At 55.6% G+C, this 22,329-nt stretch overlaps 2 protein-coding genes across 8 annotated transcripts; both read left to right on the plus strand.

Annotated features, from left to right (window-relative positions):
- The first annotated feature begins 3,056 nt into the window (after positions 1-3,056).
- Positions 3,057-5,992, plus strand: LOC105540330. Its single transcript, XM_011980874.1, has one exon. It carries the CDS (start codon positions 3,230-3,232, stop codon positions 5,966-5,968), a length of 2,739 nt encoding a protein of 912 aa, XP_011836264.1. The 5' UTR covers positions 3,057-3,229; the 3' UTR covers positions 5,969-5,992.
- Positions 5,993-9,024: 3,032 nt separating this feature from the next.
- Positions 9,025-21,551, plus strand: CAMKV (CaM kinase-like vesicle-associated). Of its 7 annotated transcripts, none has more exons than XM_011980877.1 (12): positions 9,025-9,489; positions 17,128-17,236; positions 17,354-17,485; positions 17,665-17,739; positions 17,953-18,091; positions 18,230-18,350; positions 18,511-18,586; positions 18,677-18,813; positions 18,981-19,059; positions 19,272-19,359; positions 19,649-19,760; positions 19,854-21,551. In XM_011980877.1, exons 2-12 carry the CDS (start codon positions 17,142-17,144, stop codon positions 20,210-20,212), a joined length of 1,413 nt encoding a protein of 470 aa, XP_011836267.1. In that variant the 5' UTR covers positions 9,025-9,489; positions 17,128-17,141; the 3' UTR covers positions 20,213-21,551. The 7 variants fall into 7 exon arrangements, with proteins under 7 accessions (XP_011836267.1, XP_011836269.1, XP_011836268.1 ...); XM_011980879.1 differs by having other exon boundaries at positions 18,082-18,091; XM_011980878.1 differs by having other exon boundaries at positions 17,354-17,444.
- The last annotated feature ends 778 nt before the right edge of the window (positions 21,552-22,329 follow it).

Here is a 22,329-nt window from a genome sequence, read left to right on the forward strand (position 1 = left end):
TCTCGGCCTCCCAAAGTGCTGGGATTATAGGCTTGAGCCACCGCGCCCGGCCTAAGAAATTAATTTTAATCCTAGCACTTTGGGAGGCCGAGGCGGAGGGATCACCTGAGGTCAGGAGTTCAAGACCAGCCTGGCCAACATGGTGAAACCCGTCTCTACTAAAAATACAAAAATTAGCGGGGCATCGTGGCGGGTGCCTATAATCCCAAGCTACTTGGGAGGCTGGGACAGGAGAATCACTTGAACCTGGGCGGCAGAGGTTGCAGTGAGCCGAGATCGTGGCATTGCACTCTAGCCTGGGCAACAGAGGGAGACTCCGTCTCAAAACATACATATATTTTTCTAGAGACTGGGTCTCGCTTCGTTGCCCAGGCTGGTCTCAAACTCCTGGGCTCAAGCAATCCTCCTGTCTTGGCCTCCCAAAGTATTCGAATTGCAGACGTGAGCCACCACACCTGGCCCTGTCCCCATTCTTAACCAAAGGCAGCATCAAGGGAAGGAGGGTGGGACCCCAGGGGGCCTGAGATATGGCAGAGCCTGGCTGTGCCCAGTGCCAAGTTAGCAAGCTGCAGATGCAGCACTGTTGTGTTAACTTTGGTCCCTGGTCACACAGCCTTACACCCCACAGCCAACTGTAAACACTATTTTTAACCTCTGTGAAAACAGTTTCAGAGAACAAACCTACAGTTATATTGTCTACAAACCTGTTTCATGGGTGGAAAGACTGAGGCCTGAAAGAACACAGCCTTGCCAGAGAGAGGGAGAAGGCCCAGAGCTCAGAGCTGGTGGGAGGGAGGAGGGCCTGACCCTACCACAGGTTAGAACCTCCAGACCTGGACCCGTGGCAATGTGCAGCTCTTCAAACTGTTGCCTAGGCCTGTCCTTGTGGCTAAAGGGCAGCTCTGAGCCTAGGCTGCTGCTCCAGGCAGGTTCCACTCCTCCCTGCCCTTTTTTCCCCCTCTATTTAAGAAATGGAGGGTGGAATTGCCCACCTCGTCTTGTAGCTTATATTTCCTATGCATCCCCCTGTCCAATTCTTTGTCTGACTTGTCCTTGCTGTATATACAGCTCTGTGCCCACTGTGTACTCAGTCCTCCACCCACTATGTCCCCACTGTGGAGCTAGCCCTGGGACCACTGTGGTCTTACCATCCTGTAATTGCCACTTGGCTGGCCCTGTGGCTGCTGTGGCCCAGCCCTGTGCCCAGAGCTCTGCCCCCATTGTGGCCAAGATGAAGCTGACACAATGTGACAAGAGCTAGAACATTCTGACTTGAGAATTCTGAGCAGAGGCCCCACCCCCACCCCTGCCAGCCCCATCCCTACCCTTGCAGGATACTGGTCCTGGGTTTTAGGGACATGTGGCTCTGGGGAGGGGGCTCTGTGAGGCGCAGGCAGAGGAGAACCATCTGGAGCAGCAGAGACTGCCAAGGAGCTGCTGTCCCTGGAGCGGAAGCCGGGGAACATAGGGAGGGGAGCTTGGGACTGAGCATGGGCCCCTCACCGGCTTCTGCCTCCCAGGACTGAGTGGTGAAGGGACTTTGCCCCTCATCCAAAGGACCTCTGCCAGGAGCTTCCTAACAGTCTCCCCTGCCTACCTTTTTCCTCTGGCCTTATCCTGGCTGTCCTCACTGTGAGACTAGCTTGGGCAGAATGTGCACCAGGCTGGGAACGATGGGGGAGGCTGGCCTGCAGCTGGCTGACTTCACTGGTGTCCCCTGGCCCCCTGCCTCCTAAGGTTCCCTGGGCAGGCCTTCCTTCTTCAGGAGCATGGGGCCCCTGGTTTCTCACACTCTGTTATCCCCAGGTCACTGTGATGTCACCCCCTCCCCAGAGCCACATGTCCCTGAAGCCCAGGACCAGTATCCTGCAGGGTTAGGGATGGGAGCAGCAGGGGTGAGGGTGGGTCCTCTGCTCAGAATCTTCAAGTCAATCCCCAGGGGGCTGTGATGTGTAAGGTCACCATGGCAATGGAGTGGGGGCAGGGCACCTAGGGCATGGAGCAGGAGGACTATGGAAGCCACCAAGAAGGTGGGGGGCCCTGATCCATCAGGTCCCCAGGACCACCCCTCAGTCAGCAGCCAGCAGCTGGGGAGTGGCCTCAGAGGGTCTCAGGGACCATGGATAAGCTCAGAATCCCTATACTTCAAGCAGGGGTTGTCATTGTCTACCGAGACCATCACTGATGGCGCCTGTGGCCCAGCCTCCCAGGCCTGCATCCCTGAGCCCATTTGCCAGCTACTCCAGGATCCTGCTCTTGTTAGCTCCCGGTGCTGCTGTGAACAGGCCTCCCAGGATGCCCCGAGACTCTCCTCCACTAGCGTATCTTCAAGCCCCATCGTGGGAGCCCAACAACATCTCATCATGGAGGATGTGACCCTGACCTTACCAGTGTGCACGCACAGTGACAGCACTAGTGACATAGCCCAGCATGGACCCTGCTGCCTTCAGCTTCAGGTGCAGAATTTGGGGGAAGGCAAGCCTCCAGCTAAGGTCCTGGTAGGCTGGGGCAAAGGCCTCTGCAGCTCCGACCAGATAGCCTCCTTGGGCAGCAGGAAGAGTTGGTGGGTACCCTTCCTCCTCCCAGGAGAGAATGGTGCTCCCGAAGCCCAAGGTGCTCTTCTGGCTCCAGCTCAGGATCTAGCCCAAGATCAGGACCAGGGTAAGTGTCCAGCTCAGACTGCTGCCCTAGTTACATTTTCTTTTCTTTCTTTTTTTTTTTTTTTTTTTTGAGACGGAATTTTGCATTTGTTGCCCAGGCTGGAGTACAATGGCGCAATCTCAAGCCCACTGCAACCTCCACCTCCTGGGTTCAAGCGATTCTCCTGCCTCAGCCTCCCAAGTAGCTGGGAGTACAGGTGCCCGCCATCACACCTGGCTAATTTTTGTATTTTTAGTAGAGACTGGGTTTCTCCATGTTAGTCAGGCTGGTCTCAAACTCCTGACCTCAGGTGATCCACCTGTCTTGGCCTTCTGAAGTGTTAGGATTATTATAGGCGTGAGCCACCGTGCCCGGCCTTACACCTTCTTTTCTGTCACTGATTCCTCCAATTCCAGCTTGGGCTACGACTCCAGCTCTGGATGTGACCCCAACCCCCACTGCAGTTGAAACTGCTACCCATACCATTGACCACCTGACTGACACCACTGCAGTCACCAAGGGCCCATCTCAAGACCTCTTTCTCAGGAAGCGTGGCAATCAGTGGTCAACTGTCTTGGAGTCTTCCAAAATGGTCGCATCTTGCCAGGACAAAGTGAATCTCCACTCTAAAGAGAAGCCTTCCACCCCAGTGCCTAGTCTAGAAGAGCGCCCAGACCATGCCCAGGAGGATGAGGTTACCAGAAGGAAAGTGCCAACCGAGGAGGCTGAGAACCCCATGAAGAAACTTCCAGTCTCTACCTCCAGGCCAGGCAGCCCAATGCCAGGCCCAGAGCCCCCAGTTATCTCCAAGTCCCAGAGGAGTAGCCAGGAGATCTGTAGCTCTCAGCCACAGAAGCAGTCCCCCAATGTCTGCGACAATACCAACTCTAATGTGCCACCGTCTGCCTACGAAGTAACCTGCCACAAGCAGTCCCCATTCCAGTCTCCAAAGGAAGCCATGCAGATCCCCTTCTCCAGTGCCCCAACCTGCCAGCTTCAGGAAGCTGTGGAAGACCGTGTGCTGGGATTTGATATGGCCACAGGCAGCACCAGGATGGGGCTGCTGTGTCATGACCCTGTGGGCTCACGGGCAGTGCTTGTGGGCCTCATGCCCAGCCACCCATCCATCTATGTCCCTGAAAATATGCTGTCCACCCAGCTGTTGGCCAAACCCATCCTGTCTCCTGACAGCAATCACTCCAGCTTTTGGTCTATCACACCCATGCTGTCCAGCCCAGTGCCCTCCAGCCTCCGAGAGGTAGCCCTGCTTCCCAAGGAGGCCAGGCTCAATCTGGAGTCATGGGACTCCCCTGGTACTGAGACACCCATCAGGGTTGGGATGCTCACTGGGCCTGTTCCACTGGGGATGCCCCTCCAATTTGATGAGAGGATACTGAACCATGTCCCTAATACTAGCTGGTCCAAGCCTGATGGTGAAAAAAATGAACCTAGTCATACCATCTGGATGCTAGACCCTTCCATGGCACCCTCTAGGATGCCAGATGCCTCCATAGTCCAGACCAAGAAACTGCAGTGGATTAACTCAGAGCCTGCTGCACCAGCCAGTACCCAGGAAGTGCCCAGATCCCTCCTCCAGGAAGACATAAGCAGCCAGGAAGAGGTCATTCCTGCTCACCCTGATAACCCTCAGGCCAAAGATGCTAGACAGACTCTCACTGGGCAGATCCTCCTTGCTAGACAGCCACCCCTACCTGAGCACCCTCTTACTGATCAACCCCCTCTCACTGGGCAGACACCCCTTGCTAGGAATCCCTCTTTATCTAAAGAACCCCCCATCACCAAAGAGCCCACTCTTTCAAGATGGTCTCCCAACCCTGGAGAACCTGGCCAGGTCTCTACCCAGGAAGATGAGCCCTTAGGCCTGCCTACTCATGTAGGGATATTTCAGGTGCCCCTGACCCCTGAGGAGACCTGTATCTATATAAGTAGAAACAAGGTTGGTGTCAGTAATACTCAGCACTCCATCATGCATCAGCAGCAACCTGGCAACTCCCCTAGGGCCCAGGAGGAGCAGCTTCCCTTGATCACATTTACCACACCTGGCACTGGACGCAAGGTCTTGCCCATGGCCATGGTGGCCACTGAGCCCCAGAATGCCCCATTCAAGCTGACAGCTGAGGATCTTACACGCTTATCAGTGGTTGCACACCTTGGCCTGCCCTGCAGGGCCTGCTATGAACTGGTGTCCACCATGGATGCTCTGCCAGTTCGGTCACCAGTGCTCTGCTGCCACTCACTGGGACCCTTCGAGGACATGGCGGCCGTGGTGATTGATACAGGCACAGGATTCACCAAATGTGGACTGGCTGGAGAGGACCATGTCCTCAGTGTCGTACCCTCACGAGTTCAGCTGCTGCAGCACCCAGCCCAGGGCCAGCCACTGTATGCAGTGCCTGAAAACCAAGAGGGATTCTATTCAGTGCTGAACCGAGGTGTGGTCTATGACTGGGATGCACTAGAGGTGCTATGGCAACACCTGTTCTATTGCAGGCTGGGTGTGCAGCCCGAGAAGCTGGCTGTGCTCATAGCCGACTCACCCATCTCACCACACACCAACCGAGAAAAGGTGGCTGAAATACTCTTTGAGCATTTCCATGTCCCAGCCATGCAGACAGTGCATCAGGCCCTGCTGGCACTCTATGCTTATGGACGTACCACTGGGTTGGTGCTGGGCAGTGGCCATGGTACCTCCTATGTGGCACCCATCCTTACTGGGGATCTGGCCCCACTTGACACCTACAGGCTGGATGTGGCTGGTGCTGACCTTACTGACTACTTGGCCCAGTTGCTGCAGAGAAGTGGCCACTCACTGCCCCAGGTAGGACTGATCAACCAGATGAAAGAAGCCTGCTGCTATGTGGCCATGGATGTGGCAGCTGAGAGGGCCCGCACCCAAGTGCAGTCCCAGGTGAACTTTGTGCTTCCAGACAAGCAGGTTATCACGCTGGGTTCTGAGCGCTTCTGCTGCCCCGAGGCCCTCTTCCAACCCAATCTGATAGGTCTCAACCAGCCGGGCCTCCCACAGCTGGCCCTCCTAAGCATCAGCCGGTTGGAGGCCAAGCAGCAGGAGCAGCTACTGGCCAACGTGGTACTGGACGGTGGCAGCACCCTCGTGAGTGGCTTCCCCGAGCGCCTGAGACAGGAGCTGGGCCCTGGTGCCGCTGTGCTGGGGTCTCCCCACCGTGCAGTTGCTGCCTGGCTTGGGGGCTCCATCATGGCATCCCGCAGCTCCTTTCAGAACCTGTGGCTCAGCCGCCGGGAGTATGATGAAGAGGGCCCATGGGCTATCTATAAGTACCAGCTGTAAGCACATAAAAGTTCTGGTTCTGCTTGCTTTAAGCGCCGTGGCATGTTTCAGCCACAGGGTGGTGTGGGAAAAGCAGGAGTCCAGGCATGGGGTCATGGATGGGGGCCCTGGCTCTCCCAAGGCATGCTCTGCCTCTGCACTCTGGAACTCCATGGGCCCTGGCAACCTACCCTTTCTAGACAGCCCTGGAGCCCCTTGACTGGCATTGGCTCTGATCTGGTCTGACCTTTACTGCACCCCAAGGGCAACCACAGAGAGTGGCTGCTGTGGGTTTTGCCCCGTTGCCCTGACGACAAGTGCAATTACCCTTGATTGCCAGCTTGTTGCCATGGCAATTTCAAACATAATGTAATAACCCACACAGCCTGGAGTGAGTCACAGGGTGGGGGGCGGGGGGGGTAGCCCCCTCCCCTGGCTCCAGAGGAAAAGACTGCTTGCCTTCCCCATTGTGGGCCCTCTTCTAGGGGCTGAAGCCAAGCAACATGGACAACAGTCAGGCAGTTTCAAAGATGGCTGGGGGCCTGGGGCGGGAGGGTTCTGTCAGAGTTCGGGCTTCTTGGGAGAGCTGCACTGGTAATCTAGGTACCTCCTACAGTCTGAACCTTTGCTGGAGCTCTATGCTGGGTTAGCAGGGGCTTCTATCAGCCAGCCAGAATCTAAGGGCATGGGAGTGCTGGCCTTTGGTACCCTAGGGCAAGGAGTTGGGGGCGCAGATAAGTCCTGAATCCTGGGTAGGGCGCCCAACCTGAGCTGGGGGATGAAGTTCTGTGGATACTGAGGCTCACACCTTATTATGCCACTTGGACTTTCTAGCTCTGGTGGGAGCCAGAACTATGAACTTGGGCCCTCTTCTCCTCCTCAGCCTCCCAACCCAGGCAGCCCCTGTCTTCAGGGAACAGGCCTCCTTAGGAGTATCCTCATAAAGGCTACTAGGCAATGCCAATCTCAGTTGCCTCTGCTATTGTTCCAAACTGTGCTCTGTGCTAAAGGACTTCCTGCCATCCCTCTGGCCAGTGGAGTGGTAAGAAATCATGTCCCCTGACCCCATCTGGCTTTGAATAGTAGAAGTAAGAACAAAGCTCAGCATTGGTCCAGTCCCTGCCCTGGAAGAGCTAAGAGGATGGCATTCAGCTGGTGTTACTATCTCCTGCCTGAAAGGCAGCTGGAGGTAAAGCCAAAACATTGAAGCCGGTCCTACCCTGCCTGTGCCTTCCTGTCTGGGGGCTGAGGGATAAGCCATGGCTCAATCCTAGCCTTGAGTTCTTGTCTTCAGATTGCCCTCCACAAATGGCAAAGACTTGTCTATCTTCACATACACCAGAGATCAAGGCGCTGCTCTGGTGGGGAGCCTGAAAACAACCAATGATGTAGGGTCAACACAGACCCTGCCCGCCCCTGGACATGGTCCAGCCCCCTTCCCATGTCCGGCTCTCAAAGCCTGATTCAGTCTCCACAATCCTGAGACTTGTGTCAGGCAGGAAGGGGACTGACAACTCCAGGGACCAGCTACAGAGTCCACACACACGTGCCAGCAAGCATGCCTGGGTGCACAAAGAATGCAGACACACGTGCCCCTGGGCACCATTGCATACACTATGCTGTTGCATCTCCCTCGGCAAAAGACAGCATACACACACGTACACGTGTGCACACACACCCTGCCACGTGCTCTCACCCACATGCACAGAGCGTGCTTAGGACCAAGAAGAGGTGGAGTATTGCCAGCAGCAGGCAGGGCGCTAAGAAGCCACCCCTTCCCCTGCCTAAACATCCCCATTCCAGCTTCTCCTTGACCCCATGCCTGGATAGCCATGACCCTCAGGAAAGACAGAAAACAAGTGTGTGGCATGTGTGGGGTCAGCAAGCCACAGCTTGGCTACACCATAAAACTCAGAGACCCATTGTTTCAAGAATAGTGGGCAGATGGCAGGAAGGACTCAGTGCCAGGCCATTCATTCACTCTGCAGACATCAGCCGAGCATACTGATATGAGAAACGGGTTCTGCCTTGCAGATACCCAGCCTGCCAGGAGATTCCTACCCAGTGGTGGGGTGGATCCCATAACCCGAGACCACTCAGAACCCAGGGACCCCAGAAGTGGCACCAGCCTGGCCCAGAGGAGGTAACCCCAAGCCAGGGAGGAATGTGAAGGGCTCAGTACCCCCTCTGGAGGAAAATTTTGAGGAACCTTGTTTGAGGCGGTCATTTCCTAAGCTAGCCTTCCAGTCTGAGCCCCAGCCCCAGCTTCTGGACTTGGACAGTCCCTCCTGTCATCGGCCATGGGTGGCCATGCAGGGGAGCCTCAAGATGGCTGAGGGTTTGGGGATGACCCCAACTCCCTCTCCCACAGCAGGGTCAGGAGGCTTGCTGGGAGGAGTGGGGTGGGATAAAGCCCAGCTCCAGACACTGAGAGGCCTGAGTCTGGCTTTCAGATACTGGCCTTAGGATGGTCCTCAGGGCTTGTGAGGGGTGTGGGTCAGGCTTTGGGTCCATGAGCCTCACTGACAAGGGACAGAGAAATGGCCAAGGACTTCCTTCAAAGCTTCCTCCTGGTGGTTCTGAGCCTCCTCCCTCTGATTAGCGCCCAGGCCAGGTGAGATACCTTGGTGCCACAGTTCTCCTGTGTCCCTATATCCCAGGCCAGGCCACCTAGAGTGATGCTAGTCATGAAGTGTTTGAGAGTGATTAGACTGAAAAGAAAGCAGAGGCCACACCATGTCACAGGTGACTTTTATAGTTTGGGAAATTTGGTGCCATACAGGAGGGGGCTGACTGTGCCAGTCACCCTTGCTGGGGCTTATGGTTGGGAAAGACTGGCCTTGCAGGAGTTGGGGGTGGGGTGGGATAGGAGACTTTGCTTCCAGAGTCTAGGGCACTCACTGTTTTCACACTGACTACCTGCAAACAGACACCTCTGTGTATTAACTGCTCCTAGCTAGGGGATGCCAGTCTGTAGGGGAGCTTGCCCTAGCCCGACTGCCCATCTGGTTTTTCTAAGTTGGTCCTGCCTTTTGGGTCGGGTTCGGGGAGCTGGGCAAAGCCCTGGTTCCCTAGAGACTAATGGCTGGCAAGCGATCCTATGCAGCTCAAGGACTCAGGCTTTCCCCCAACTCTCCACTCCCCACCCCTTACATTGGGCATAGGAGGCCCCCTCCGACCCCAGGCTGAGGGCCTAAGGAAGCCGTTGAGAACCTTAGCCAGGGCTAAGCAGGCCAGTGCTCACCAGCACCGCTGCCATCCCGCGCGAGCCTGCTCTCCAGTGGGATTCTGCCCTTAAGGCTCCGCCAGGGTCGGGGCGGGGCCGGTTGGGAGGCCCCGCCCCCAGCCCGCCCCCGGCCCGGGGTGCGAATCCGGTGCCGGCAAGCGGCTGGCGATGCTGGAGGTTCGCTAGCCGAAGCGGCTGCATCTGGCGCCGCGTCTGCCCCGCGTGCTCGGAGCGGATTCTACCCGCCGTCCCCGGAGCCCTCGGCGCCCCGCTGAGCCCGCGATCACTTCCTCCGTGTGACCAACCGGCGCTGCAGGTGCGGGGCGGGCCGGGCTGGGGGCGCTTCCCGAACTCACATTGTGGGGCCTTGGGGGATTGGTTCCCTGGCTCGAGGTTCGGGATGCAGAGTGCGCGGGGGCGCAGCGAGGGCTCGAGGTCCTGGCGGGGTCAGAGCGCGCGGGCTTTGCAGATTTGGGGGACGGAGTGCGGGGTCGGGCTAAAGTTCCCCATTACCTCGGACGGCTTGGGGGTCCTGGGGGGAAGCCTCTGCGGCTCGGAATTATGAAAAGATTAACCCTCGAAGATTCGTGGTCCCCCGTGAGGATAGGGGCCGAGAGCTGAGCCGTCCCTCCGCGTTCCCAGAGCCGCCTCCAGCCCCTCCCAACTGTCCCCGGGCCCCTTCCCTCCCGCTTAGCAGTCACTAATTTCCATGACAACGGAGAGTTCTTTATGGGCGACAACCCGGAGGGGGCTGGGCGGGGCTGCCGCGGAGTGGGGGAGGAAGCTCCAAGCCCCTGGGGACCAGCAGCCCCCCAGCCAAAATTCAGCTTCTAAGCCTTCACCTGGGGGCTAGCCGGGGGTCCAGTGCATGGACCCACGTGCACGGTGGGGGTGGGGGCGCACATGTTCCTGCTGGGAGGTGCGGGGCTTGGTGCTCACACGTGTGCTTTCCGCATGTGTGTTGCTGTGCCAGCGGGGGCGAGCCAGCAGCACTTGGGAAGGGGGTCAGGGTGGCACCACGGTGGGGAGCAGGGCCCCTGGCAGGAGGTGGCTGGGATAGTGACAGCGTGAGCTTCTGCCTTCCCCAGCTTGTACTGTCTGGCAGAGACCCTGGGCTCTTGAGCCCCAGCCCCCTCCCCGCGTAGCTCTGCCAAATTGCTTTTGTCCGCACCTCCCAGGCAGAGCCTGCTCCACCAGGTTCCTTCCTAAGGATCAGGGCCCTCTGTCCCACACTAAAAGCTCAGAGTCTGCAGTAGTCCAGTCCCTGTGCTGTACTCCCCTTACCCCCAAGTCCAGGCTTTGAGCCCCCAGGACTACCTTCAGAGACCTGGTGCCCTCCCCCACCCTCAGAGTTGATTCCTGGCAGCTCCAGCGACTTCTGAGCCTCAGTTTCCTCAACTGGGAAATTGGTGTCTCCACTCCCCTCAAGGTCAGGTTGGTTTCCAGGGTGGGGCAAGGGTCTCCCTTTTCTAATACAGTATTTGGTGCGGACCCTTCAGGTGTCCCTCCTAGGCTGGCTGTTCACATATCTCTGATGGCCTTACTCTCCAGCCCCATGCCCTGGCCACCATTCACAGGCAAGCAAGCAAGCAGTGGCAAGCAAGCAGTCCTCTGCCCTGGGAGAAGGCCAGATTCCATGGTTTCTATTTGGGGAAACTGAGGCATGGGGAGGGGAAGGGCTGTGCAGTTATTCTGTTTCTGGGTTGCTTGTGATGCCGTTTCTGGCATTCATGGCAGGATCTGCTGTTGGGGGTGGTGAGAGGGGATTAAGCAGAGCTGTAAGAGGGGCTCTGGGGACCCAAAGCCTGGAGAGGATAGCAGATGGGGGAGGGGTTGGCTGGGAGGGTCTAGGTACAGCTGGGCCAACTGAGAAGAGGTACTATAAAGGGAAGCAACTAGGCATCCGAGCCTCATTTCCATCCCCCTATGCGTCTGCCTTCAACATGTTGGACCTGCTTTACCTAAGCTGCCGTGATGGCAGAGAGATGGGCTGGGAACTGTCCTGACTGGGGGGCTGTAGCAGCTGGCCTCTTCCCCACCAAGATGCTCCAAGGAGCTGGCCTCCTTTTGGCTGTGCCTCCTATGCCAAGTTCAGTGTATGTTTGGGGGATACAGGAGGGTGCAAGCTGGAAGGTCCAGGTACCATGGATAGCTCCTGACCCAGGGATTTAGAGCACATAGCCATGGAGGCCTTAGGGCTCTACTGGGCACCCATCCGTCCCCTTCAGAACTCCCGTCCACCTCCCCTTTCCTGCCCTTTGTGTCTGTGTCCCTTTTACTTTGTCATCTCCTTGCTCCTCTTCCATCACAGGTTCTGTCTTTGTCTGTGTCTCTGCCCCATTCTCTTTTTTCTAAATTCTCTCAATCTCCCCACCTCCTCTTTATTGATGGGGACCTGGGTCACAGAACCTTGAAGAAGGAGCCAGGCTAAAGTCTCAGGGAATTCTTGAAGAAGGGACCTAACCAACACATCTCCCCTCCCCCTCCCCTTGTTTTAAAACTTCCATCACCATAGCAACCCTTTACTCTAGTGCCTTCCTCTGCATTTCCCCTCCTCCACCTACAGGGAAGCAGAGCCTCCAGTGGATTCTCCTTCAGGGGTTCAGAGATTTGGACCCCAAGTGCTTGGGAGGAGACAGCTGACCTTTGCCTCTGCCTGCATGTTGAGAGCCAAACTTTCAGGACGTAGCACTGGACTGCATGCCCACCCCCAAGATTGGAGAGACCTCCCCACAATACTCCTTCATTAGATGGGCAAAATTCAGCTGTAGGAACTTCTACCATGATTTAGCTGGAGCCTGAGGCTCAGTCAGGGCAGCCCCTTGACCAGTCCCCTGAAGCAATTGGATGGTGGTCTAGAAGCTTGGCCCTTGTTCCTAATAGACCTTGAGTGAGGTCTTCAGCTCCCCTGTTCCTGTGGGTGACACCTCAGCTGTGAGTTAGGCAGGGCTTGGGCTTCAGCATGTTCATTGCAGCAGGAAATCCAGCCCCAGTCCTTGAGAGAGTAGAGCAGCAGAGAGTAGGGGGTGCCTGCAGGCTGGTGTTCACAGCTACCACTAAATTGGGAGGTGCTGCCTACAGTTGTTGGGAGGCAGCTGGAGGCCTCTTGGGCCTCTCCTGGCCTCCCTAGATTTACTGCAAACTCTGGAGTCCCACATGGCAGGGGACCAAGGTAGCAGGAAAGTCTGTTTATGTCTATGACAGGTAGGGCCTGAACCAGGATGATCTCAGTGGAGGAGGGGACAGGACCCCAATGTGGGGCCTCTGGACCTCTTGGCCTTTGTTTTGTTTGGGCTTTCCCTGGGTCAGACTTACCTAAAGATGCAGTAGAGTCCTTGGGGGACCATTTGTCACCAGGGCAGCAACAGAGGACCCCTCAGGATTGCTGGAGGCTCAATTCCCTGAGCCCAGTGGTCGGGCCCTGGGAGCAGGCTGTAACTGGGGAGTGCTTGGCTGTCAGGCTCCCTGACAGCCAGCTGGAGGGCAGTGGCAGCACCAGGGCCTGCACTCCCCACAAGCTCCCTTTGGGCAGCCCGCAGTGCATACTGTTCAGTTCCTCTGCAGAGAGTGGAGGGAGCCATGTCTCTAGGGAAATGACTGTTGTGGGGCTCCCGTGCCCTTCCATGGCCTAAGTGTACCTGAGGAAAAGCTCAGGTCCTGTGTTGCTGAGAGGAGAGCTCTCCATTGTTGGGTGTTGGGTCTGGGCCATGGGGGTGAGAAATGCACACCCCTTCCACCTGGCCTCCTCCCTTTCTGAGAGCTGTCCCTTGACTGTTCCTCCCAGTTCTCCTTTGTTGCAAGCAGGTGCCCAGGGCTTGGTGCACACACCGGAAGCCTCCCAGGGAGCAACAGTGGATAGCAGATGGTGGAGTGGGGGTGGGCAGAGGGAACCAGGGTGCTAATTGAAAGCCAGGCCCCTCTTTCTCCTCTCCTTGCCCTGGGGCCAAGTCCGGGGCCCCAAGCCAGTATAGTTAGACTGGTGAGGAGGAGGAGGAGGAGTGACTGGCTGAAATTTGGGCAGCCATAGTAGGGGGCAGGGGAGACAGATCTGTTCCCATCTCAGCCTTGAGGCTGCAGGACATGGCTCCAGGCTGACATTATAGGGTGGAGGCCCAGCTTTCTGTGGTAGAGATAGACCCCCATGACCAGCCCTGGGCCCCAGTGGGCATGAGTGCATATGCAGAGCTGAAAGCTGGGGCCAGGATCAGGGACAGGCATGCACAAAACCTCCCGCCCACGCCACACTGGTAGAGCCGGGAGCTGTTGGAGTGGGGTGGGGGGTGGGGCATGGAGGTTGTGGAAGGTATCTCAGAAAAGGACCATTTGAGTCTGGCCTTGGAGCATCAGGATTGTTTTGGACAATGTGTTGCACAAACTACCTTACAATGTCAGCAATCACAATGAAAGAAGAGATTCAGTTCTGCTCTCAGCACCTTGCTCATGTGGCAGCTGCTCCACAGGAAAGCCAAGGTGGGCAGAGCTCTTGCCAGTGCCCACACTTCCTACCATTGAGTGGACACAGTTGAGCTGGCGAGTCACCTGTTGTTGGACATTTAGGTAGTTGCTGAATTTTTTTTAATGTTATAAATAACTCTGCCGTGACAAATAGGAATCTGACGGGAGGCTTTTGGGGGAAGGGCACTCTTGCCAGAGGGAATGGTGTAAGCAAAGCAACAGAGCTGGGGCACAGGTCCCTCCCAGCCCTCTTGGGAGACTGCAGTCTAAGGTACCACCCTCCTGCCCAGTACATGGCCCTTAGACTGAGAGGACTGTTGCAGGCCCCCTCCCGCAGATATGTGAAAATGTGTGGCCGGCAATGGTAACTGGCTATGCCTCTGCTCTCAGCTGTGAGGATGAGATTCTGGCCACATGCTTCTCCCCAGTGGAGGAGATGCAGGGTTGTGGCCATGGTGGCAGACATGCAGTCAGTGACGATCTTCAAAGCCTCTCCTTTGCCTCTGCTGTGCCTCACAAGATGGCTTAAACCCTGTCTGGAATGACGCTGATGAAATGCATTTGTGGCCTGGCGCGGTGGCTCACGCCTGTAGGCCCAGCACTTTGGGAGGCTGAAGCGGGTGGATCACGAAGTCAGGAGATCAAGACCATCCTGGCTAACATGGTGAAACCCCGTCTCTACTAAAAATACAAAAAAATTTAGCTGGGCGTGGTGGCAGGCGCCTGTAGTCCCAGCTACTTGGGAGGCTGAGGCAGGAGAATGGCTTGAACCCAGGAGGCGGAGCTTGCGGTGAGCTGAGATCACGCCACTGCACTCCAGCCTGGGCCACTGTCGCATAAAAAAAAAAAAAAAAAAAGCATTTGTATTCCCTGAGCCCAAGAAACCCAGATTAAGGAATTACAGAGTTTGTTCCCTAATGCTGAAGGCAAATCTGAGGGAGAATTTCCAGGGCTGTGATTCCTGAGAATCACAGCCCAGTGGCTGGCTTCTGCCTGGGAGGAAGCAAGTAGCAGCCAGGGTTGGCCATGGGGCTTTGTTTGGGTCCTGGTCTTTGACTTTGCCTGGCAGAGTTCATCTTGCCAAGCTGCCTCCTCCCTTCTCCACTACCTTGAGGCTGTGAGTGCCTTCAGGTCGGGGAACATCTAGGTACCCCCAGGCCCTAGCTCAGGCCCTGCACATAGCAAGTGCTAATTGGCATGGAGGGAAAACATGCATAGTCAGCAGAGGCAGAGCAATTTCAGTGCAGCCTCAGTGCAGAGCTTGCTGTAGTCCGTGTCACACTGACCAGGCATTATGGAGGCACACCCTGGTGTCAGATCTGTGAAAGTCTAGTCACTAACCCCCCACCCCCACCTTTGAGCATGGTCTATGAGTGCCTTTTCCTTTAGACACTGGAGTCAGCCCACCCACCACCACAGATGAGGATTGGGCTGTAATTGGCAGGATTGCAGACCTGTGGGACACCGTGCCCCAGGTGGAAAGAGTGCCTAGAACTCACTGAGCCAGCTGTATCTGTTCTGTTTGGGGGCCCCGCACTTGGACATGACAGCCAAGGTCCCCTGAAGGGCCCCAGTGGGCGTGAATGCATATGCAGAGCTGAAAGCTGGGACCAGGAGCAGGCTTGTTTTGCTCTTCCTGACCAGTATACCTACATACCTCCTGGCAAATCCTTCCCTTCTAAGTCCTAATGCTGCCTCCAAAGCTTTACCTTGCCTCTCCACCCAGATTATCCCTCTGAGGAATCACCCAAGCACTATGCCTGAGTGCAGTATTTACTAAATTCATCAAAGTCATTACAGTAAAATAGTAAAAATTCACACAGAAAATTAATAAACAGAAGATATGTCTGCCCTTTTGACATCCAATTCTTTGCCCAGGAGAGAACTCTTATTTCCTTCAGCATTCTTCCAGAAAAGAGTTTGTGAGTGTATATCAGTATGTAAACTTTAAAAAATTTACCCAAGCCAGGTGTGGTGGCTCACACCTGTAATTGCAGCACTTTGGGAAGCTGAGGCGGGAGGATTGCTTGAGCCCAGGAGTTTGAGAACAGCCTGGGCAACATAATGAAATCCTGTCTCTACAAAAAAATTTTAAAAATTAGCCAGTTGTGGTAGTGCGCACCTAGGGTCTGGTCCTACCTACTCAGGAGGCTGAGGTGGGAGGATTGCTTGAGCCCAGGAGGTTGAGGCTGCAGTAAGCTGTGATCGTGCCACTGCATTCCAGCCTGGGTGACAGAACAGCCGGGTGTGGTGCTGGTGCCGGTAATCCCACTGCAGTGGGAGGATCGTTTGAGTTCAGGAGCTCTGGGCTGTAGTATGCTATGTCAGTTGGGTGTCTGCACTATGTTTGGCATTAGTATGGTGACTTCCTGGGAGCCGGAGACCATCAGGTTGCCTAAAGGAGGGGTGAAGCAACCAAGATCAGAAACGAAGCAGGTCAAAACTCCTGTGCTGATAAGTAGTGGGCTTGCGCCCATGAATAGCCACTGCACTCCAGCCTGGGCAACATAGTGAGACCTGTCTCTAAAAAAAGAAAGCAAGAAAGAAAAGAAAAGAAAAGAAATAGGTTTTCCAGAATCCTCCCATGTGTCCTGATTCAATCATAACCCCTCCTTTTCTCTTAGAAGGGACCATTATCTGACTCTGCTTATTTCCTAGCTTTTCTTTATAGCTCTACTGCTGTGTTTGTATCCCCAGTACGGGTTTGTTCTGCCTGTTGGAACTCTCTATCGATAGACTCATACTATATGTATTCTTTTGTGTCTTTTTGCATTTAGCGCTGTGTAAGAGTCACCAGGTGGTTGGGTATAGCTGTAGTCCTTTGTTTCCATTGCTGTATAATATTCCATTGTGTGACTCTACCACAATACATCCTGTTGGTGGTGGTATTTGGTCTGTTTTCAATTTTTGGCGATTATGTATATGGCCACTCTGAGCATTGTATGACTGTCCTGATGCACGAATATGTGCACTTCTGTAGGCACGTATTTAGGAGTGCAATTACTGGTTCATAGGGTATGTTTGTTTGATTTTAGTGGTTTTACCAAACGGCTTTACAAAGGGGAGGTTGCCTTCTCCTAGCAGTGCTGACGTTCTTCATATATCCACTAACACTTGTTAGCTCTAGACCTTCAGAGATGATTAGCAGGTGGGTGGGTGGTTATAGCCCCCTTCATCTGTAAAATAGCTGAAATTTAAATAAACTGTTTGATAAGCCTTTTTTTTTTGAGTGTATAGAATACAAAACTATTCCCTTATATATCAGTTTAATACATTTTTCTTATGTAGGCTGTTGTAGTTCAGGCAGCCAAGCTGAGTAGCTGGATGTCTAGCCAGAAAAGCAGGGGTAGGATCTGAGCCTGCCTATCCTCTAGCCCCTCCTGGTATGGTCTCTGCCCCTAGCTTGGCCTGAGCCAGATTGGGGTCTCCCAAAAGCAGCACCTATGTTGTGGAGAAGTGGAGAGTAGTACAGCTAAGCCAGACCCCATCGTGCCTGCAGGTTAGAGCCCGGCAATGCCGTTTGGGTGTGTGACTCTGGGCGACAAGAAGAACTATAACCAGCCATCGGAGGTGACTGACAGATATGATTTGGGACAGGTCATCAAGACGTGAGTGCCGGGCCTGTCAGGCAGGGCTGGGTGGGCTGGTGGGCAAGGGCTAGGGAAGTGGGAGTGGAGTGCAGCTGACACTAAGACCAGGCCTGAGTGGGTGCCTGTCGGCTGCAGTGAGGAGTTCTGTGAAATCTTCCGGGCCAAGGACAAGACAACAGGCAAGCTGCACACCTGCAAGAAGTTCCAGAAGCGGGATGGCCGCAAGGTGCGGAAAGCTGCCAAGAACGAGATAGGCATCCTCAAGATGTGAGTTTGAGGCCTGGGATTGGGGCAGCGTGGGAGGCAGCAGGGAAGGGCTTAGAGGGCAAGTGGCCTCAGGCAGTCCCAGCCTCTGGCCAATTAGTCTGCTGTGGCCACTGTGGCGACCACAGCCTCTCCCAGGGGTTCATCCAGCCTTAACTACTGGCTCCCCTCCCTGTCGCCAGGGTGAAGCATCCCAACATCCTACAACTGGTGGATGTGTTTGTGACCCGCAAGGAGTACTTTATCTTCCTGGAGCTGTGAGTGTGGGTCTGGGGTCCCAAGATTCCCCAGCGCCCAGGGCTTTCACCTCTCCCACCCTCTGCAGCTAAGGAAACCCCCTTTCTGGACCCTTGGCGTCCCAGGTCCCTGTGCCTTGCTCAGCCAGCTGCCTGGTGCAGGCAGCTCACCCAAGTGCTCCTGCCCTACCCCCGATTCTGCCCACACCAGGCTCAGGGGCTGGTGTCCCTCAGGGCCACGGGGAGGGAGGTGTTTGACTGGATCCTGGACCAGGGCTACTACTCGGAGCGAGACACAAGCAACGTGGTACGGCAGGTCCTGGAGGCTGTGGCCTATTTGCACTCACTCAAGATCGTGCACAGGAATCTCAAGGTGAGGTCAGAGCCAGAGTGAAAGGGTCATTTGGCAACTGGGCTGGTGCTGGGGTGGGCAGAACCTCGGGGCCTTGGTCTAGCCTCCGAGGTCTTCATGGTGTCTTCTGCTCACCCACATGCTATTCTCACATCACAGCTGGAAAACCTGGTTTACTACAACCGGCTGAAGAACTCTAAGATTGTCATCAGTGACTTCCATCTGGCTAAGCTAGAAAATGGCCTCATCAAGGAGCCCTGTGGGACCCCCGAGTATCTGGGCAAGCAGGGGGTGGGGCAGGGCAGGGGGAGAATGGGGGGCAGCCTTCAGGGAGCTTCTCTGGGCAGGGGGAAAATGTACTCATCTCAGGAAGCTGGTGTGGATGGTACTGGACCTGGCTAGGCCCGATACTGACCAGCAGATGGGTGCTGTGTTTGTAGCCCCAGAGGTGGTAGGCCGGCAGCGATATGGACGCCCTGTGGACTGCTGGGCCATTGGAGTCATCATGTACATCCTGTGAGTGGACAGACGGACAAGCAGGCTTGCAGTCAGATGGGGTGGGGGCATGTGTCTGTGGCCTTTCTGTGTGACCCTTCCCCCATGCAGGCTTTCAGGCAACCCACCTTTCTATGAGGAGGTGGAAGAAGATGATTATGAGAACCACGATAAGAATCTCTTCCGCAAGATCCTGGCTGGTGACTATGAGTTTGACTCTCCATATTGGGATGATATTTCGCAGGCAGGTGAGGAGGTGCCTGCCCAGTACTTGGTAGAATGCAAGGGAGTGGGGGAGGGGGTCCTGCTTTCAGCTTTCTCTGTGGTATTCTGCTTCTGTCCCCCAGCCCATTCATCACCTCTAGACATTGAGATGGGGTGCCCATGCCTAGCCCCTCCTTGGTTTTGTCCACAGCCAAAGACCTGGTCGCAAGGCTGATGGAGGTGGAGCAAGACCAGCGGATCACTGCAGAAGAGGCCATCTCCCATGAGTGGTAAGCAGGGTCCAGGGGAGGGTGGGAGAGGCCAGGGTCCCCCTCACACCTAGCAGCCACATCTTTGAGGCCTAGAAGGGGTGCAGGCACCTAGAGCTCAGGCCAGCCCAGAGGCTCTGCGTGGTAGCCCCTGGATGCCACATGGAAGGGCTGGGCAGAGTCTCCACAAAGGCTCATTCTCTTAGATCCAGACACACTTGCACCCTTTCCAGGATTTCTGGCAATGCTGCTTCTGATAAGAACATCAAGGATGGTGTCTGTGCCCAGATTGAAAAGAACTTTGCCAGGGCCAAGTGGAAGGTAAGGCTTGGATAGCTCCCTTCTTGGCTCTATCCCAACTATTCCTTCTGGCACTCAGTTTCTTGCCTGCATCACACCCCTGCAGCCACACACAAGCTTTTCTCAGGCCATCAGGTGTGGGTGTAGCCACTGCGATTACCTTAAGTAGGAGTGCTGAGCAGCTGGGTACTTGGCCCTGGGGTGGATGGAGGTGGCCGGGGGTACTATGGAAGGAGTTTGGTCTGGTCACTGCCAAGCAATGGATCCAGCAAGCTTCACCCTTAGCCTTTCTCCACTGTGCTCCTTTCAGAAGGCTGTCCGAGTGACCACCCTCATGAAACGGCTCCGGGCGCCAGAGCAGTCCAGCACGGCTGCAGCCCAGTCGGCCTCAGCCACAGACACTGCCACCCCCGGGGCTGCAGGTGGGGCCACAGCTGCAGCTGCGAGTGGAGCTACCTCAGTCCCTGAGGGTGATGCTGCTCATGCTGCAAAGAGTGATAATGTGGCCCCCGCAGACCGTAGTGCCACCCCAGCCACAGATGGAAGTGCCACCCCAGCCACTGATGGCAGTGTCACCCCAGCCACTGATGGAAGCATCACTCCAGCCACTGATGGGAGTGTCACCCCAGCCACTGACAGGAGCGCTACTCCAGCCACTGATGGGAGAGCCACACCGGCCACAGAAGAGAGCACTGTGCCCACCATCCAAAGCAGTGCCACACTAGCCACCAAGGCAGCTGCCACCCCTGAGCCGGCTATGGCCCAGCCGGACAGCACAGCCCCAGAGGGCGCCACAGGCCAGGCTCCACCCTCTAGTAAAGGGGAAGAGGCTGCTGGTTATGCCCAGGAGTCTCAAAGGGAGGAGGCCAGCTGAGTAGGCAGCCTGGTGAGGGGGGGCGGGGGATGGGCAGGAGGGTGGGAGAGTGGATGAGGGGCTTCTCACTGTACATAGAGTCACTGGCATGATGCCCTCGCTCCCCCATGCCCCCACATCCCAGTGGGGCATACTTAGGGGTCACGGGAGAGCAGTCTCGTCTCCTGTGTGTATGTGTGTGAGTGGTGGGCAGGCCAGTGGCAGGGCCAGCCCCAGCCCCTGCATGGATTCCTTGTGGCTTTTCTGTCTTTTGCTAGCTTCACCAGTTTCTGTTCCTTGTGGGATGCTGCTCTAGGGATACTCAGGGGGCTCCTGCTCTCCTTCCCCTTCCCTTCTTGCTTCACCATTCCCCTAGGCAGGCCCTGCAGGTCCCACACTCTCCCAGGCCCTAAACTTGGGCGGCCTTGCCCTGAGAGCTGGTCCTCCAGCGAGGCCCTGTCAGCGGTCTTAGGCTCCTGCACATGAAGGTGTGTGCCTGTGGTGTGTGGGCTGCTCTAGGAGCGGATACAGGCTGGTATAGAGGATGCAGAAAGGTAGGGCAATATGTTTAAGTCCAGACTGGGCACATGGCTAGGGACACTGCTCTCTAGCTGTGGGGGTCCTCAGGAGTGGAGAGAATGAGTATGAAGGCAGAAGCTTCCATATTTGTCCCTCCTAAGACCCTGTTATTTGTGTTATTTCCTGCCCTCCTGAGTCCTGCAGTGGGCTGCCCTGTACCTTGAACCTCATGAGCCTCTAAGGGAAAGGAGGAACAATTAGGATGTGGCAATGAGACCTGGTAGGGCAGAGTACAAGCCCAGCACCCAGTGTTCCAGCCTAACTAGGTCCTTACCCTGGGCCAAACAGGGAGGGCTGATATCTCCTTGCTCTTCTTAGATGCCCACCCACTACAATCTCAACCCACAAGTCCTCTCCACCCTAGGGGGCTTGCTGCATGGCAACACCCCATAATCTGATTTGGGGGTTTGCCCTTTACGGGGGCAGATTTTCTGCTCAGTTCAACAATGAAATGAAGAGGAACTCCCTCTATTTCTACAGCTCACTTCTATCAGAGGCCCAGGTGCCTCAGAGCCACATTGAGTTGCTGTTGCTGGGAAGAGGAAGTAGAGTTAAAGTCCCCAGTTTCCTGAGGGAGGCTCCTGACAGGTGCCCTTTGTCAGACCCTATCACAGCCTGGACAGGCAGCCACATTGGTCCTCGCCCTTGCTTGGCACTCCTTGGTGGTCCTGCCCTTCTCCCTGCATGCCTGTGGGTCTGCTCTGGTGTGTGAAGGTCGGTGGGTTAACTGTGTGCCTGCTGAACCTGGCAAATAAACATCACCCTGCAAAGCCTCTGGCCACCCTCTTGCCTTTGCTTCCTCTGTCCTACTGGGGAGGAGCCCCTGGAAGGCAGTGGGGAGGGGAGAGGCTGGGAGCAGGTTCATAAGTAGTGGCTGGGAGTAGTAGTGAACAGTGCCCTGTGGATTTCTTGGGCTGAGAGTGAAGATCATCCTCACCACAGTGTATTCCTCAATGGTGGTGGTGGTGGGGGTCCTCTGGACTCTAGAAATCCATGTGAGTAGTGGGTCTTGGGCTGCATTTGGACTGAGGAATACTCCCTGGGCTGAGAGCTCAAGTAAGGGCTGCTGTTTTTGACTCCTGTTGACCGAGGAGCCTCACTCTTGATTTAGGCATAGAGCTGGAATCTACCTGGGCCAGCCACCACAAGGACAGACCCTGCTATTAGCCAAAGATAGCTTCCCTGAGCTGGGGAGAGGGTGTAGGGTGAGCAGTGCACAAAGATTCTATAATGCTCTGCGTTCTTCCTGTGAACACCTGTGCTTTCCACATATGCCCCAAATGAAATCTCACTCTGGGTCTATTTCAGCTGGAGCAGATCAGCTTTATATTATGGGGCTATGCATAAGGTTTCTTCTGGGTAGAGGGAGTAACATTGCTACAGATACTAAACCTAAAAACCCAAAAGTTTACTTACTACACCCCACGTGGGCCTGGGTGAACTTACCAGGGATGCTGCTCTCTGGGAGGACCTCAAAGATAATCTCCTCAAAGATAACTTCTCTGATGTGGGAATAATAAAAAGAATTTGTTAGTCTCTAGTCTTTGAAGCATCTGGGC

Source organism: Mandrillus leucophaeus, unplaced genomic scaffold (assembly GCF_000951045.1).
Source record: "Mandrillus leucophaeus isolate KB7577 unplaced genomic scaffold, Mleu.le_1.0 Scaffold22, whole genome shotgun sequence".
NCBI lineage: Eukaryota > Metazoa > Chordata > Mammalia > Primates > Cercopithecidae > Mandrillus > Mandrillus leucophaeus.